Below are 16,517 nucleotides of genomic sequence, written 5' to 3'. Positions count from 1 at the left end.
AAAAACAGCGGGAGTGCATTTTTGTAGGAAGAGAAATCTTCATCCAGACCCTGAAATCATTCTACATGGAACCCTGAAATCATTCTACATTTGAACCTATATTTTTTTCTAAATGAAATTCGTTTCTTAGGAATCATTTTTGACAAAAAGCTAACGTTTCAATCCCACATAACTTTTTTACGAAAAAAATGTGAGAGATCTTTAAATATCTTGAGAGTTCTTTCTAATACATCTTGGGGAGCTGACAGAACTTCCTTGCTGAGGATTTATAGAGCTACCATCCTTTCGAAAATAGATTATGGATGCGAAATTTATGGCTCAGCTAGGAAAAGCATACTGAAAAAAATTGACCCTATTCACCATACAGCTCTTAGAATATGTTCTGGAGCTTTCCGCACCTCTCCAGTTAAAAGCTTATATGTTGAGTGTTACGAACCAGATTTACACCTTAGAAGACAAATGCTTTCTTTACATTATTATTTTAGAATTCAATCTCATCCTTGCCATCCATATTACGATTTTAAACTTCGACCTTTTCTCCTTCGTTTGCAAGAAGCTAGAAAGAATTTTGAACCTATATTTTTAACCAGAGTACTCATTATTTTATCAGAACTGAATATGAACCATCTAGAATTATCACCACAACCATTTAACAGTATCCCCCCATGGAGAATCCATACCTTTTATTTTCTTAATCCTTTTGAAAACTTTAACAAATCGGACACAACAGATATTGTTTATCAAAAATTATTCCTCGAACACAGGTCTCATTATCAGTCTTTCGTTCCTGTTTACACTGACGGATCTAAGGCATCCACACATGCCTCATTTGCTGTTATTTTTCCAGATAAAAAGTCATGTTTTCAACTTCCTTCGTGTTGTTCCATTTTTACTGCTGAGACCACTTCAGTTTTGCATGCTTTATTAGAAATTTTAAATAGACGTAGTGGAAGCTATATTATTTACATTGATTCCTTAAGTGTTTTACAATCTTTAAAATCACTCCAAAATCATGCTCATCCAAATATTTTAAAGATTTTAGACCTATTTTATAAGATTATCTCTCGTGGTTTTACAGTCCTATTCTGTTGGATACCATCCCATGTGGGAATTTGTGGGAATGAGCAGGCTGATAAGAGTGCCAAATCCGCAACTCATTTTTTAGAAACACCCATACCTGCATGCGATTTGAAGAAACAGGCAAAAATCTGTCTTTACAAAAATTGGCAAATTCAGTGGGATTCGGAAACTCTAAACAAACTTCATACTTGCAAGCCTATCATAGAAAACTGGCCTTCTTTGAATTATCGAAAACATGACACAGTTTTAACTCGTCTGAGAATCGGTCACACTAGATTTACACATAGACATCCATTATTAAATGATCAATTGCCAACATGCCCACATTGTGACTGTGGAATAACAGTTTATCATATCCTTGTTGAATGCCCTTATTTTAATGCTCAACGCTTATTTTACTTCAAAACAACTACAGTGACTTTGCCCTTGTTGCTTGCTAGGGATCCACATGAGAACCTTTTTGTCTTTTTAAAATCTATAGGGTTTTATTCCTTAATTTGAACTTGCCATTATGGCTTCGTTTTGACTTTTTGTAATTTATCATCATTTTACCAATGTTCTTTATATCACTTTTATAGAGACTGTTTTTATTAAACTTTGAATTAGAAATAATCTTGTTTGGCGCAGTATAACCTAAACATTGGTTCTTGTGCCATAAAACCTCAAACCAAACCAAACCAAATAAATTTTAACCCGTTCTGGTCAAGCATGGGGCCGGACATTAAATTTTTACTTAATCTATTAGAAAAGAATGCACTTCTAAGTAAACATTTATGACCATTAAACCAAACTTACACAACCCTTTCCGTCTATGGGAAATTCAGCACCATTTACAACTAGTACCATATTTTCATTAACATTACAAAATTAATAAGTCTTTATTATTTGTGAAATGATTACTAGCAGCTGTATCCACAATCCAGGCGTCTTTGCCAACATTACAGCTCAAATTAGCCTCAGCAAGAAAAAAGGACAATTTACTTTCCTTTATTTCGGTGTGCTACAAAATTTGTTGAACCATGGTACCTCTGTTTATTACCCTTGCTTAGGTCATTCAGGTCCAGTTTCTGTCCCATCTCGAAAGGCATTATAATGGAACTCTTCACTTGACACAGAAGACCCAGCCGGTGATGGCACAGGTAGATGTCGGCGTAGTGTTGGACTTGAAGCCCTGTATTCTCTGGATCATCGATTAGATGCAGCAGCGCCTCTATAGCTACATTCCTTCCTAAAGTGACCAAACTTGCCACAATAGTGGCACTTTATCTTTGGATTTTGCACACTAAATATCTCGTGTTGACTCCTCTGTACTTAAACAATCTTGGAAATCGATTCTGATTTCTTCCGCAACCCACTCCAACAAAACACCTTTATATTTAAATGCTTCATCAGTCCATCTGAGGATATTCTGAACAATTGAGTCAAATTTTGATATCAGGCTTCTCAACAGTTGATAGCTCTGGTACGTTTCATCCATGGGCTTTCCTATTGCTTCCAATTGGTCGGATATCCTTTTAATTCTTGTTGAAAAAAATATTTAATTTCACATTATGCCAGATTCTGCATAAAGTCCATTAATTCTAGCCGATTTTCTTCCTTTTTCTCGGGAGCACTTTCTTTACTAGCCACGATTTCAAAACAATTTCTCATGTAATAAGAAGCGAACATCCGTTGACCACGTTGAATAATTGGATGCGTCCAGTGGCTTTATTTGATAACTCGAGACAGTCATTTCAAAAACACCGTGACCAAAAATTATTTTATTTACTTGAATAAGTGGATCTACCTTAGATGGCAGTCAGTGACTTATAAGTTTTTCTTAGCAGTTCAGGCGTTTCACAGTTGTCTAAGTTCTGGTAGTTATCCTTCAACTCGTTTTTTTATTTTGTTCATATCATAGATCTTGACTTCTCTATTTTGACTAATTTCTTTAATCAGAATATCTTGTTCTGGGTCATTGTCGATAGCTAAATTCTGGCCTAAAACAATATCCAATTTTGTAAAAAGATCTCTATTTTCCTCCATGCCTGCAATCAGTTCATTTTTATTTGCATAAATATAGTGAATGTGTTTGCATATATTCCACCTTATTGTTGAATCCATACATGAATACATTTTTTACATTCATGACATTTATGTTGACATTCACAACATACAGTTTCCTCTCATCAGTGGATGTAACTATATACTTGCTATCATTGCTTAGGATATTGGCAATATCCATTAATTTTGTTACTACTATTTATTTCCAAATGCCTCTAGAGACAAAAACGCCAGTTCTGTGAAACTTGTAATAACATATAACATTACCATCTGCATTTATCACGTCGTTTATGGACTTTCGAAAAAATGATTTTGCACTTCTTTCCATGACAACTTTCCATGCTTCAATTCTATGTTCTGAAATTTTTAAAGTGATATTGTGAATGCCAATAAAGTGCTGTGTTATATTTACTAATGTTTCCTTGCACAGTGGACATCTCTTTTCATATTTGTAATTTAGCATATTATGTTTTAGTTCTTTCATGAAGGATTTAGATAAGCATCCAGAATAAGTACATACAAAAGGTTTTTCAATATCTGAAACAATGAATATCTACCGGCCCTTCAATTTCTGCTACATCATGTACATTCTTTTCATGCCTTTTCAAATTGTATCTCGAGGTAAAAGATTTTCCACAAATCTTACAAAAGCGTTTATTTTTAGTGGCTCCGAAGTTCTTGGGTCCAATGGTTCTTCGATTTCTATTGATTACGTCTCTAGTATATAATGCACATTTTTTTGCATGCATTTTCAAACTGAATTTTGAGGAAAATTTTTTTTTTTCCACATATCTTGTAAAAATTATTATTTTTCTCCTTAACTGAAGTCATATTACTAACTCTGAAATCGCACAATTTCAAAAAGAACGATAAAGGTTCAGAAGTCGAATATAGAAAAACACAAATAATGCCATATTTGCATTCCCAGAGTTCAATGAGCGGGACGAATGACTGACAAGGATATCTGAACGATGTCAAGAAGCAGAACCGAATTCTTTCTAACTAGTAGGCGGAATATGGATGAAACCACTCCATATCTATTAGAAGTTAAAGAATTTCTTGTTTGCGAAAGGAGTGCAACAAATATTTAGGAGAATTTACAAGGAATTGAGATTGTGGTGAAGCTACTTTTGTCTTGTGGTCTTGTTACTCGGCTGCGAACCACAAGGTCCCATGTTCTATTCTCGCTATCAATATCATAACAATCGCTAAATTGGTGACCCTGGCTATGAATTGATGAACGCAACCTTCAATTCAACTTTCACTCAGCTGTTGTAGCACCATCTAAAAAAAAAGTCGTCAGACATACTTGACGCTTCAACCAAAAAGACGTCAGACACACTTGGTGCAACAACCAAAGTCGTCAGACTCGACACAGCAACACAAAATTGTCATACTCACTTGACGCAACAGTAACCAGTCGCCCACACATGCTCGCCATAATGTTTGGCGCTACTCAAATGGGTACAGGCACATTAGACTCAACAACTAAAACATCACCGCGCAACACCTATATCGTTCGTCTCACCTCCGACTCACTGGAGTTAGAGTACTGTGGTGAAGCTTATAAGCCAGATAACAGCTACGGGACATGAGTAATTCCTTTTGTCTTGTGGTGTTGTTACTCGGCTGGGAACCACAAGGTTCCAGGTTCTATCTTCGCTCATAATAATCCGCTAAAAGATGTTTAATGTTCGGTCAGATGACGGTAGATATGTAAGCAAGAGAAGCACGTCATGAAATAAACAAAGTGCAAAAAATAAAACAGGCTGGCATCGAACGATGTTACATCAAATTAAAATATTCAGGAACTATTTTCTATTATTGATTAAAGATTTAGAGCGATTTCCTTACAACAGGAAATAAATAAGTGAATACGTAATAGACTGATGTGATAGTGCCCATGTACAATGCAATATGCCATGTGCAGTATCGAAACAATAAATGCAAAAATACCAATATATATATATATAAATTCAAAGTCTGGGGTAAAGGATGAACTGCTAAAAAATAAAAACATCATGCAAATAGCGCATGTGCTCAGGTCGCGCACGAATACAGACGTCAGTAAATTTCAGCATATCACATGTTATAAACAAAATCTAAGGACTATAGAAATAAATATAAACATTTTAATAAATCAAAATAATTTTTCTCCAATAAAATAACTGTTAATTCTGTGTAAGATTCACTTAAAATAAATTTGGGCTCCGGCGCGTATGAGCAGAACACCTATTTGACCGTGGGCGATCAAATAGGTTAACTTGGTTATGTATATTCAGAGATATAAAGTAAAATTACAAGAAAAGTAGTCAGTGCGAAGAGGCTATTCACACTACTGCGGAGGGATACATGACATCTTCTACATTACCGGAAAGAACGTCCTGCAGTTAACGAGCCTCGTTTGCGTGTTGTGTGCATTTTGGTTCACGTTCTAAAGGTTTATAGTTTTATTTATACATTTATATATAGTATATAAAAATAAGAAGACGTTTTCCTAAATATAGATCTACAAGAAGATAAAATGGTACTGTTGCATTCTAATAAAATCTCTATTTAGTTTTATGACCTGTTTTAAGTATATCATCATTGCGACCTATGCTTATTGAATGCTTTTGAAAAATGGATCGCAATCGTAGAAAAATACCGAATTGAAAATTTTTTTTAACAGCGAAACTAGAGACATAGTTTCCGGATATCTCTAAAAATTTAGCTGCATCACATCTATGGACTGTTTATCATCGATCCTTCAAAATGAACACTTTTTATTTCAGAATTGAAGTTGTTTCCTATATTGCTATTGGCACGATCTTGAAGAATGCAAATTAGTTCTCTTAATCACGTTAAAAATATTTTAGAAGTGTGCTCTTTTTCCTTTATTTTAATATCAAAATACAATTAATATTTGAGTGTGAAATATGCTTATTCCGATATGACAAAAAAAAAATACCCTCATGATACATATTTCGACTCAACTGCTGATAACAAGAAAGACTATGGGCTATCAGTTTTATTCAAACGTTGAAAAATGAGCTAACATTTGGACAAAAAGAAATTTTTTTCTATTTAAATCGTTTTGACACCATGATCAAGTTAAACAGAGATTCAAGATCCGTATGTATTAATGATCTGTTTTAATGATATTTTTGTGTTCATCTTCTTTGATTGCTGACCAGTAGAACAAGTGGTTGAGATTTATTTACCTATGCATCCCCCCCCCCCTTTTCTCATACTTGTTTCCTTGCTTGGTTGCAGAACACAGATAATGAATACAAATGCATTTTTTATAGATCTTTGATATTGGAATTTCCTTGTAGTAATTCTGAACATAAACTTATGTTGCTATGCAAAGTTATTATTTTTTGCCATTATGGGTGTTTTCTTAATTGAAAAGTTCCAATGGTGGTATAAAGAAAGCTGAAGAACTGTCGCCTGTGTTGAATTTCATCTTAACCCTATCAGTCTTAATAAGACAGTTATTCCAATATGCTATGGTTGATATGAATGCTTTAAATATGTTCAACCTGTTAACTTGCATATATTATTTGACTATAGATAAAGCTTGATTGAATTTTGGAACTGATATTAACACAATATAATGTATTGTTAAGGATACTATAAAAGATTTACAATTATGATCTCCATTTGGGTTAATTGATATCAGCAAAAACAAAATTTTGCTCTATTCTCATTTGTTTCTCCTAAGAAACATATTGTTATTATGTATATATTTTGTAAAATATGAAAGGGCGGTTGAGATGATTACTTAAAAAAAATATTGAGACTTTATACAAACAATATAATTTTTAGTATTAGTCTATATATGTAGATGCAAGATTAATATTCTGTCAGAAAGTTTATTTAAAAAAAAAAAAGAAATAGTATTTTTTCACGTTCAATGATTGGTAGCCAGCTATGTGGATTTACGAGTTAAGTTATATTATTATTGCATCTATTACCGTACTTTGGTTCCAAGACAAAGACAGTGAGTGCAGACTTATTTTCTCATAATCTCCCATTTGATATTGGAATATTTTTATTACAGTAATTTTATATATACGGTTAAGTTTTCAGGTATTACAAGAACATTGCCAATACTGGAAAGTAAACTGAATATATTGAATGCTTGTTAAAAATGTTCTACTTTTTGGTTTGATAGATGCATATTTTTTGTGCACTGAGCAATGAAATATTAGTACTGCTTCAATGAAGATTTCTAATAGTGTAAATAAGTTTAAAAGAGCTATAATAAGAAATGTTAATTTTTTTTTGACATATTAATACTTTTAATTCCTGCTTCAGGTTTCTAAATACTTGGCAATTTATAAAAAACGGGTTGTATATTGTGGTATCAAGAATGGTTTGATGATCAATCAATATAGGCAATTTTATTCGGATCAAATTTTATGATTAGTAATCAACTTTTCACAATGATGATTGCATCATAAAATCTTAGAACTTTCCTTCATTGTAAAATAATGCATAACGTTGATTGTGAGGCTGTTTTCATATAATTGCAAGTGTTTGTGTCGGGGCAGGTTGAATAAGCAAGATTCTTTTGGGACAGTTGATATATATAGAGTATAAACATCAGAATTTAATGATTGTGGAGTAATTAATTGTTAATTCTTCAAAAATTAAGAATTGAACACATTCTAATATAAAATCTTGGAATTGTTAACTTCCATGATAATAGAAATATCGAATGAGTTATGTTTTGTATATGAGCATTCCTCTTCATTTACCAAACTATCAAATGTGAAATGATCTGGTACCAAATTTGTTATAAGTTTTAAACATTATTATGAATTATTACACATTTGGTTTAATTAATATTTCATGCCCTTATTGTGATAAACTGAATATTTCCTTCTTTTAATGTAAGACTAAAATCTTCTAAGTAAAAAAGTTAAAACTTTCCATCAAGTCTGGGAATTATATTCAATTTTGGCAAGTTTAAATTTGATACAAGTACCAATAGTCAATAAGTTAAGCGCTTTATTGGTGGTGAGAAATGAGCCACTAGAGCGCACCACTTGGCACGCTAGAGGGCGCTACTGTTTGTAGAAATAGAAGTATAAAATGCAGTGGTTGCGAGAGAGGCTTGTTTTTGAGATGGTCCTCCACACCTAGAGTCATTTTGATTGTTTGTGTAGAGTTTGATGTGTTGGTTTTTTATCGTATTTTGTGTAAGGTCTTTAGTTTAATGTTGATGTTTAATGTCGTATTTTATTAAAGGAGTTTTAGTTATTTTTGAGTGTAATGAGTTAGTTTTTTTATCATATTTTGGTGCATCGGCCGTGAAGGATTTAGTGATTTGTTCATTGGTGTTTAAAATGAGTGTAGACGAGTCAGTTGAGAGAAATAGAAAAAATAAAGGTGTAGTGAGAGCGGCAGTTACGAATGTTATTAAAAGTGTGGAAGTGGAATTTACGAGGGAGGTACCAGACATTGAAGTCTTGCGGGATAAACTGGAAATTTTAATTAAGAGAAGTGGGGCTACAGCCGTTGGACGAAAAACTTAATGGGCAAATTAAATTGATAGAATTGGAAAAGGAGGTACAACAGGAATTAGAATGTAGCGATTCGATTATTAGATGCAAGGGTAAAATACAGAGATTTATTGAAAAAACTTACGCGTATTAGTGGGAATGCGGCTGTATTTGCTCGACACGTTAATAGTTCCCCATTGCTTTAGATACGTTTGATGGTAATATTAAACAATTTAAGGAGTTTTGGTCATCGTTTGAGACGGCTGTACATGATAATGCTTCTTTATCAAAGGTTGAAAAGTTTAATTATTTAAGATCATTATTGATGGGCGGTGCGGCTAGGGCAATTTCTGGATTCACTTTAACTAATGAAAATTATGATAAAGCAGTTGAAATCCTGAAAGATAGTTTTGGGCAGAGACAAGCCGTGATCTCAGCTTATATGAACACGCTTTTATCATTACAGCCTGTTCGGAGGAAAAATGACACCATAGGGTTACGCAATCTCTACGATGAAATTAACAATAGCATAAGTTTAGAATCATTGGGAATTGATATGGATTCTTATGGTAACTTATTGTATCCGATTCTAGATAGATGCATACCTGTTGAATTGATGTTGTTTAATAGAATTTAGGTTGAAAAGAAAGTAAGGGAGCCAGTGGTATCCGATATGTTAATTTTTTTAAAGAGAGATAGAGGCACGGGAAAGATCTTTTTTCGGAACGCACAGAGTTGATTTCTGTTACCAAAAGTAATTTCCCCCCTTTTAAGAAAACACAATCTGCATCCTTTAATAGAGGTGGTTCTTCCTTGGCAGCGTTAGGCGTATCAATAAGTAAATTTTGCGATTTTTGTCCGAAAGAAACCCATTGAAATGAAGATTGTGAATTAAGCGTGCAAGATAAATATAAGTCACTTTATGATCAATACAAGTATAGGTGATGTTTCCGTAAAGGTCATAAGAAGTTTTGTTATGTAAAAGGTATAAAGTGTGAAACCTATGGATCACAATCCCACTTGGAGTACTTGTGAGAAAGAGGTTCAGTAGGTCGAGACGACGTTAGTTCTTAGTTGACAGCAGCCAGGTCGTACTGCCGGTTGCCGGTGATGCGTTCAACTTAAATGTCACGCTACCAGCGGATATTGCCAGAAACGCAGTTTTCTGAAGAGATTTAGATACGACTTGTTACAGAGTTTCGTCACCAGTCAATCGTTGTTGGGATCCCACGAGTCAAGAGAACCGATGACAAAGGGTAGGATCTCGACTGTTTTGCCGGGCTTCTTGAGAATGTCGACTAGCGATGCATACTTCTCGATCTTCATTTGCCTGGCTTTGTCAAATGCTTCTCGTTTATTTTCAAACGGCACGGTGATGTCCACGACCAGGATCTTCCGGTTGTCTTCAAGTATGATGTCGGGCCTTAGTCGTGTACCGGCGACTTGTTCATTTTCGGATATGATGGTGAAGTCTCTTTCAGCTGCTTTCTTCACCCGCTCTACTAGGCAGTTGTGCCTAAGTTGGTAGGCGCGGGACTTGCTACCCCAGCAACGGTTGAGGGCATGGGACAGGGTTTCCTGGGGGTTGTCACAGCACCTGCACTCCTGGTCTCTTGCAGCTTTCCACTGTTGGCATCCATTGAGGAGAACGAGGTTGAGCCTAGCCTTGTGAATGAATCTCCAGTCAGCAAACCTTGTGAAGGCACCTTCAGTGATGAAGTGGCTGCTGGCTTGCGAGAGGAACACACAGTCAAGGACTTTCCCTTAGTTCTTCTTCATGAGCATGAGTTTCGCTGTCCGGTCGACACGAAGTCTGTCTCTTATGGAGTGCAGCACTTTTTTCCTTTGGCTTGAACGTATGGTCTAGTCCTGGAAAAAGAGCCGTGGCACCCCGTCATCGAAGAGCCAGAAACTTTCTAGCCTTCTGGAGGCGGACCGTGCGATGGACCAGATGTTGTCGATCTGACCAGAGCGAGGTAGGAAGAGGTCATCGTGTTCACCAGATAGGTAGTCCGAAGGGTTCCTTCTTATCCGGTGGCGAACAGTTGTGGTGAGCTGTTCTAAGGCGAGGCGGGCGACGCAGTCATCTTTGGAAGTGAGGAGCTTCCTTGTCAATTAGGTTGAGGTCCGACTCTTCATCTGCAATTGAGATACCGAAGCATCCCAGGCTTCTGTTTCCTTAAATATATTCGTTGGCAGCGTTCTCAGACAGATTGAGGATATTCTTGATCCCAGGCTTGAGTGCTTTGTCGACAACTTCCCAATTGGTCTTCTTGAACTGGGCCGTTCGCATGGCAAACTGGGTGAACGGGAAAAAGAAGCTCTTCAACGCATCCAGCCGCTGCCATGGTGCAAGCGCCGACTCAACCAGTTTGGTACCGATTTTGGCCACTTCGTTAAGTGAGGCAAACTCAGGAAGCACGTTGAAGTCCACTGGCTTGCCCAGGAAACGGTGGCTGTCGAAGTCTTGTAGGGAGACCAGTGGAACGCCACCTATGGGGAAGGAAGTGTCTCTTGTTCCAGCGGGTGTGCGTCCGGAAAGGCGGAGAACAACAGACTTCCTCAGGGTTAAGCCCCTCAGGGGCTCACCTTCTTTAGGTGAGTACGGGTGTCCCAATCCCGAGGTACCCAGGGATCTTTACTCCCTTTCAGTTCGCTCTCCTCTACGCCTTCTGCTTTTTGCTGTATTTTTTCTTTCCCTCGACGGCAGGCGAGGGAGCTCTCCATGAGAAGCTGTCGCCGCTCTGTTTGCTTCTAGCTTCTCATGGACAGCCAAAACCCCGCGTGTTTGCCGTGCGTGGCGACCCATTTGAAAGACGGGTGGTGTACTGTGGTCCCCTGTGCATCAATCGGCTGGTTACTAACCACCTAAGTGGTTAGTTTGCTAGGGATCAAGCGAAGGGGTTACTCCTTGGGCTTGGCGTTAAGGGTGGTCACTGTCCCCGGGGGTAACTCCCAGCGAATAGGTTCCGGCTAGAACCAAGGTAAGTGCCGAGGCTGGAAATGGCCAGAGCCGGTGGCTGCCTTCCCTTGTTGGGCTCCGTGGTGGGCGGTGCCGTCGGGCCCGAATCAATCTCAATATCGCATGGCTCCTCCCAAGAAGGGTCCCTTTAGTGGGCGTCACAAAGTACCAATTTCTTTTAACAATAATGAACATTTTGATGCTTTTTTTGTAATAAAAAGAATTTCTGAAAATCAAGAAACTTTTGAAACAGTCTCCCCTTTCCTTGTACAAAAGGCTATAAATGCAACAGTCGGCGAAGTTGCATCGATTAGAAAAATGAGATCTGGTGACTTGCTTGTGGAGGTTTCTTCTCGTAAGCAAGCACAACAGATACAAAAACTTGAATCCTTGGCAACAATAAGAGTTTCTGTAACCCCTCACCAATCACTTAATAGCTCCAAAGGCGTCATCACCTGCGGCGAAATACTAAATCTTCCCGTAGAGTTAATTGCCTCCGAAATGAAATCTCAAGGTGTTTCACATGTGCGTCGAATTTCCATACGACGTGATGGACAACTACTTGAGACGAAACATCACGTATTAACTTTTAAAACTTCTAAATTACCGGAGTACGTCTATGCAGGCTATATAAAGTTACCGGTTAGGCCATATATCCCTAATCCACTAAGGTGTTTTCAGTGCCAACGCTTTGGCCACTCCAAAATGAATTGCCGCGGGTCTCTCACTTGTGCCCGCTGCGCACAAAAAGGGCATGATAGCCAACAGTGTACAGCAGAAGAAAAGTGCGTAAACTGTGGTGGCGATCATCCCTCATATTCTCGATCTTGTCCTCGCTGGGCACTGGAAAAGCAGGTTACGACAATAAAATTCAAAGAAGATTTATCTTATCCTGAAGCCAGACGCAGGGTTAAGGCACAGACCCCAACTCCACTATTCCAAAGAGTTCACCACGTCTAAGAAAATTTCGCAGACCGTGGTGGAATGAAGCCTGTACCAACAGTCACAAGCAGCAGAAAAAGTTTTGGAACACCTTTCGAAGGTACCCTACAACAGAGAATCTTATAGCGTTTAAAAAAGCCAAAGCACTAGCTCGCCGCATACGACGTCGTAGTCAGAGGGAATCCTGGATTCAATTCATATCCTCTATCACATCCTCAACATCCAGCAAAGTTCTATGGAAAAAGGTAAAGGCTGCTAATGGAATATATCATGAATCCTCCATTCCTGTTTTAAATAGAGGGAATGTGAAGTATTCTGCCCCATTAGACGTTGCCAACATTCTCGGTCAAACATTTGCACAGGTTTCCGCTACTGATTCTTATAACCCTGACTTTCTTACAATTAAGAATCGTGCGGAACGGTTGCCTTTGCGCTTTAACGAACGAAATACCTTTCCATACAATTGCGAGTTTAGAATGTTTGAGCTAGAAACAGCATTATCTCATGCCCATGATTCCTGTCCCGGGCCTGATGGGATTACATACAATATGCTCCGCCATTTGAATACCACTTCCCTTTCCAATCTGTTAATGCTTTTCAACAGAATATGGACTGAGCAGAAGTACCCTTCACAATGGCGAGAAGCGATTGTGATCCCCATTCTAAAACCTGCCAAGGAATCTTCTAATCCTCTGAACTACCGACCAATTGCTTTAACAAGCTGTCTTTGCAAGACTTTTGAGAGAATGGTCAATGCTCGGCTCATATACGAATTGGAGAAACAAGGATGCATCTCTCCGTTGCAGAGTGGTTTCCGTCAAGGTCGGTCTACTTTTGACAACCTCGTATTACTGGAAACTGAAATTCGCAACGCATTTGTAAGGAGGAACCACCTTGTCTCCATATTTTTCGATATTGAGAAGGCGTATGACCGTACATGGCGCTACGGCATACTCTCTACGCTTTTTAACTTTGGTTTTAGGGGAAACCTGCCCATATTCTTATTGAACTTTTTATCACATCGGACTTTTAAAGTTCGTGTTGGGAACTTTTATTCTAATAGTTTTATTCAGGCTGAGGGAGTTCCGCAGGGAAGTGTCCTCAGTGTCACCCTTTTTATTATTCATCTGAGCCAGATTTTAACTCATTTGCCTTCATTTGTACAAGCAAGTCTTTATGTGGATGATCTTCAGATCTCATGCCAAGGAAGCAGTATGAACCTTATTGAGAGACAATTACAGAATGCTGTGAATAAATTAGTAGCTTGGTGCAAAAACAACGGACACAATATCTCACCGGAGAAGAGCCGTTGTGTGCACTTTTGCCGAAAGAGAAACATTCACTTGGATCCAAATATTAACATTGGTAATATATCGATTCCTGTCGTAAATGAAATACGGTTTTTGGGAATAATCTTGGATCGCAAGTTGACTTTCCTTCCGCACATCTTGCACCTGCGGAAGAAGTGTGAGAAATCCTTAAATGTTCTGAAGGTACTCTGCAGAACATCTTGGGGTGCCGATCGAACCTCCCTACTCCGCATTTATGAAGCAGTAATTCTATCCCGAATCGATTATGGCTGTATGGTGTATGGTTCTGCCAGCGCTTCCATCTTGCGGCGATTGGATACTGTTCACCACTCTGCCTTACGAATTTGTTCCGGTGCATTTCGGACCTCTCCCGTTGAGAGCCTGCATGTTATCTGTCACCAAATGCCCCTAAATTTAAGGCGTAACAAATTGTCCGCTTCGTATTACTTCCGAATCATGTCAGTGTCAAAGCACCCTTTACGTCAAATTAAATTTCCGCCTGTTCTTCGCAGATTGTATAATGCCCGTCCATTTCATATCCTTCCATTCAATGAGAGAATTAAAAATATCCTTCATGACTCGGGCCTTGAAAATATTACTATTAAATCCGCTGATCTGTTTTGTTTTCCACCTTGGGATATACCGCAATTTTCTTTTCTAAACCCCTTCTCAGGATTTGAAAAATCCTCAACTGCACCGATTATTTTCCAACAGATGTTTCTATATCATCGCTATCGGTTTTCTTCCTTTACACCAATTTTCACGGATGGCTCGAAATCAGATGGTCATGTTGGCTGTGGAATCATACTACCATCTGATACACTGAGCCACCGTTTACACAATTGCTGCTCAGTTTTTACTGCTGAGTTGGTGGCCATTTTCTGCGCTCTTCAGAAAATCTCCCCTTCTACTCAGCGTAAATTTATTATTTACACTGATAGCATGAGTGCTTTGGAGACACTAACTCACTATCACAATCGGATGCACCCGATTGCTGTTAGAATTTTATTTATCTTGCGCCTGTTACAAAATGAAGGCTTTCAAATTATTTTCTGTTGGGTGCCGAGTCATGTTGGCATTGCTGGAAACGAAATGGCGGATTTAACGGCAAAATCAGCAGCGAATGCTTTGTCTCGGGGACTTCCTTATTGCGATATCAAGAAGTCCTTGGCTAAACACATTTTTTCTTCTTGGTAATTGACGTGGGATCAGCGAACCGAAAATAAATTACATTCCATTAAACCAACTATTGGATTGTGGTCTGTTCTCCCTATACGTGAGGTTGACGTCAAAATGACTCGCCTGCGTATAGGACATACTCGCTTCACGCACAAACATCTTCTTTTCGGTGAAGCGGCACCAAAGTGCCCCACATGCCGTGTGGATTTTACTGTTAAACATATTTTAATTGAATGTACTGATTTTAACTTCCAACGTATTCGCTTTTTTCATTTAACTTCGTTGAACTTGCAGGACCTGGTGGGTGGAATTTTTCACCCAAACATTTTTAATTTTTTAAAAACCATTGGTTTTTATAGTTGTATTTAGCATTTTTTAAACTTCTGTTCACATTCGGCAATTCATTGTAACGTTCGTTTTTCGAACCAGTATTTCATTTATAAATGCATTAACCTTATATATTTCTGCACTTTCATTTTTCCCATTTTTTGATACATTTGGCTTTTATATCTTAACATGTGTGTTTATATAAATTATTTTTGTTTTTTTACCATCTGCTTGGCGCAGCATAGCCAAACATGGCTCTTGCGCCAAAAAACCCGAACAACCAACCAACCAACCATCCTCAGGGTTAAGCTCGAGCTGTATCCTGGACAGTTCTTGGAAAAGTTCGACGTGCTTAGCCTGGAGGAGAGGCGGGGTGTCTTCGATCAGGACGATGTCATCTGCGAAGGCGAGCACTCTGTGGTGGTGCTGTCTTCTTATTGCCGGGTAGATGGCCAAGTTAAACAGGGGTGTCCATTGAGCGGCATTCTCATCAACTCTATTCAAGATCGGAAATCTTTCCGTGCACGAGTCATTGGACATGATCCTCGTCGAGCACTCGGGGTAATGCTCACAGATGAGATCCGAGAAGACATCCCCAACTTTGGCAGCCTGGAGGGCATTTTGGATGGTGAAATGCGGGATGGCCCCAAAGGCATTGGTTACATCCAACCAGGCGACACACACTTCTTTTCTCTTGTTTCTTGCGTCTTTGAAGCGCTCCTGCAGTAGGAAATTATGTTCCAGGACACCATCGTGGGGCATTAATCAGTGGCAATAGAACACCTCTCCCCATCGTTGACAGTGATAAGCCTGACGGCCCAACGTCGATTCCTTCTGTAGCTGAATGGCTGCCGAGTCTTGTGCATCCAGGAAGTTTCTTGGGGGTGGGTCCCGATTGTTGGCAGCATTTTCGAAAAGGTGGTTCTTCACCTCCTTGACCACTTGCTCGACCAGTGTGCAGAACGACTGGAAGTTGGCTTCCGTGGTGTTGTCTGGCTCAAGGGAGTTTAGTTCCCTCAGGATATGAGCGAACAGGGATTGGTCTTCCTCAGCCGCTGGGGGCGTCAAGGGAGCCGCATTCGGAAGGGATTCCGGTGCAAGAGTGGCAGCTTGGTCAGTAATGTTGAGGTCTTCGGTCACTCGTGAGCCTTGGCTTCTTCTTCGCCTATTGCGGCGTCTTGG

General features: G+C 38.6%; 2 protein-coding genes across 2 annotated transcripts; one reads left to right on the top strand and one right to left on the bottom strand.

Moving 5' to 3' along the window:
• Positions 1–9,824: 9,824 nt before the first annotated feature.
• LOC129980796 (uncharacterized) lies at positions 9,825–10,606 on the bottom strand. Its single transcript, XM_056091179.1, has 2 exons — positions 10,537–10,606; positions 9,825–10,345 (listed from the first exon to the last, which is right to left on the bottom strand). Exons 1-2 carry the CDS (start codon positions 10,604–10,606, stop codon positions 9,825–9,827), a joined length of 591 nt encoding a protein of 196 aa, XP_055947154.1.
• Positions 10,607–10,906: 300 nt separating this feature from the next.
• Positions 10,907–12,537, top strand: LOC129980794 (uncharacterized). Its single transcript, XM_056091178.1, has 2 exons — positions 10,907–11,141; positions 11,831–12,537. The coding sequence occupies exons 1-2, from the start codon at positions 10,907–10,909 to the stop codon at positions 12,535–12,537; spliced, it is 942 nt and encodes a 313-aa protein (XP_055947153.1).
• Positions 12,538–16,517: the final 3,980 nt, after the last annotated feature.

Source organism: Argiope bruennichi, chromosome 8 (genome assembly GCF_947563725.1).
Source record: "Argiope bruennichi chromosome 8, qqArgBrue1.1, whole genome shotgun sequence".
In the NCBI taxonomy this organism is placed as follows: domain Eukaryota; kingdom Metazoa; phylum Arthropoda; class Arachnida; order Araneae; family Araneidae; genus Argiope; species Argiope bruennichi.
Note: the sequence above shows the minus strand (reverse complement) of the source record. Positions and strands in the feature narration are given on the sequence as shown.

What these genes read in the sequence shown, in the direction of transcription:
- LOC129980796 (XM_056091179.1), bottom strand. Translation starts at nt 10,606, where the DNA reads ATGACCTCTTCCTACCTCGCTCTGGTCAGATCGACAACATCTGGTCCA. An exon ending in GCACGGTCCGCCTCCAGAAG is followed by an intron (nt 10,346 to 10,536) that starts GCTAGAAAGTTT and finishes TCCTCTCGCAAG; the next exon opens with CCAGCAGCCACTTCATCACT.
- LOC129980794 (XM_056091178.1), top strand. Translation starts at nt 10,907, where the DNA reads ATGGCAAACTGGGTGAACGGGAAAAAGAAGCTCTTCAACGCATCCAGC. An exon ending in AGTGTCTCTTGTTCCAGCGG is followed by an intron (nt 11,142 to 11,830) that starts GTGTGCGTCCGG and finishes CTTTTGAAACAG; the next exon opens with TCTCCCCTTTCCTTGTACAA.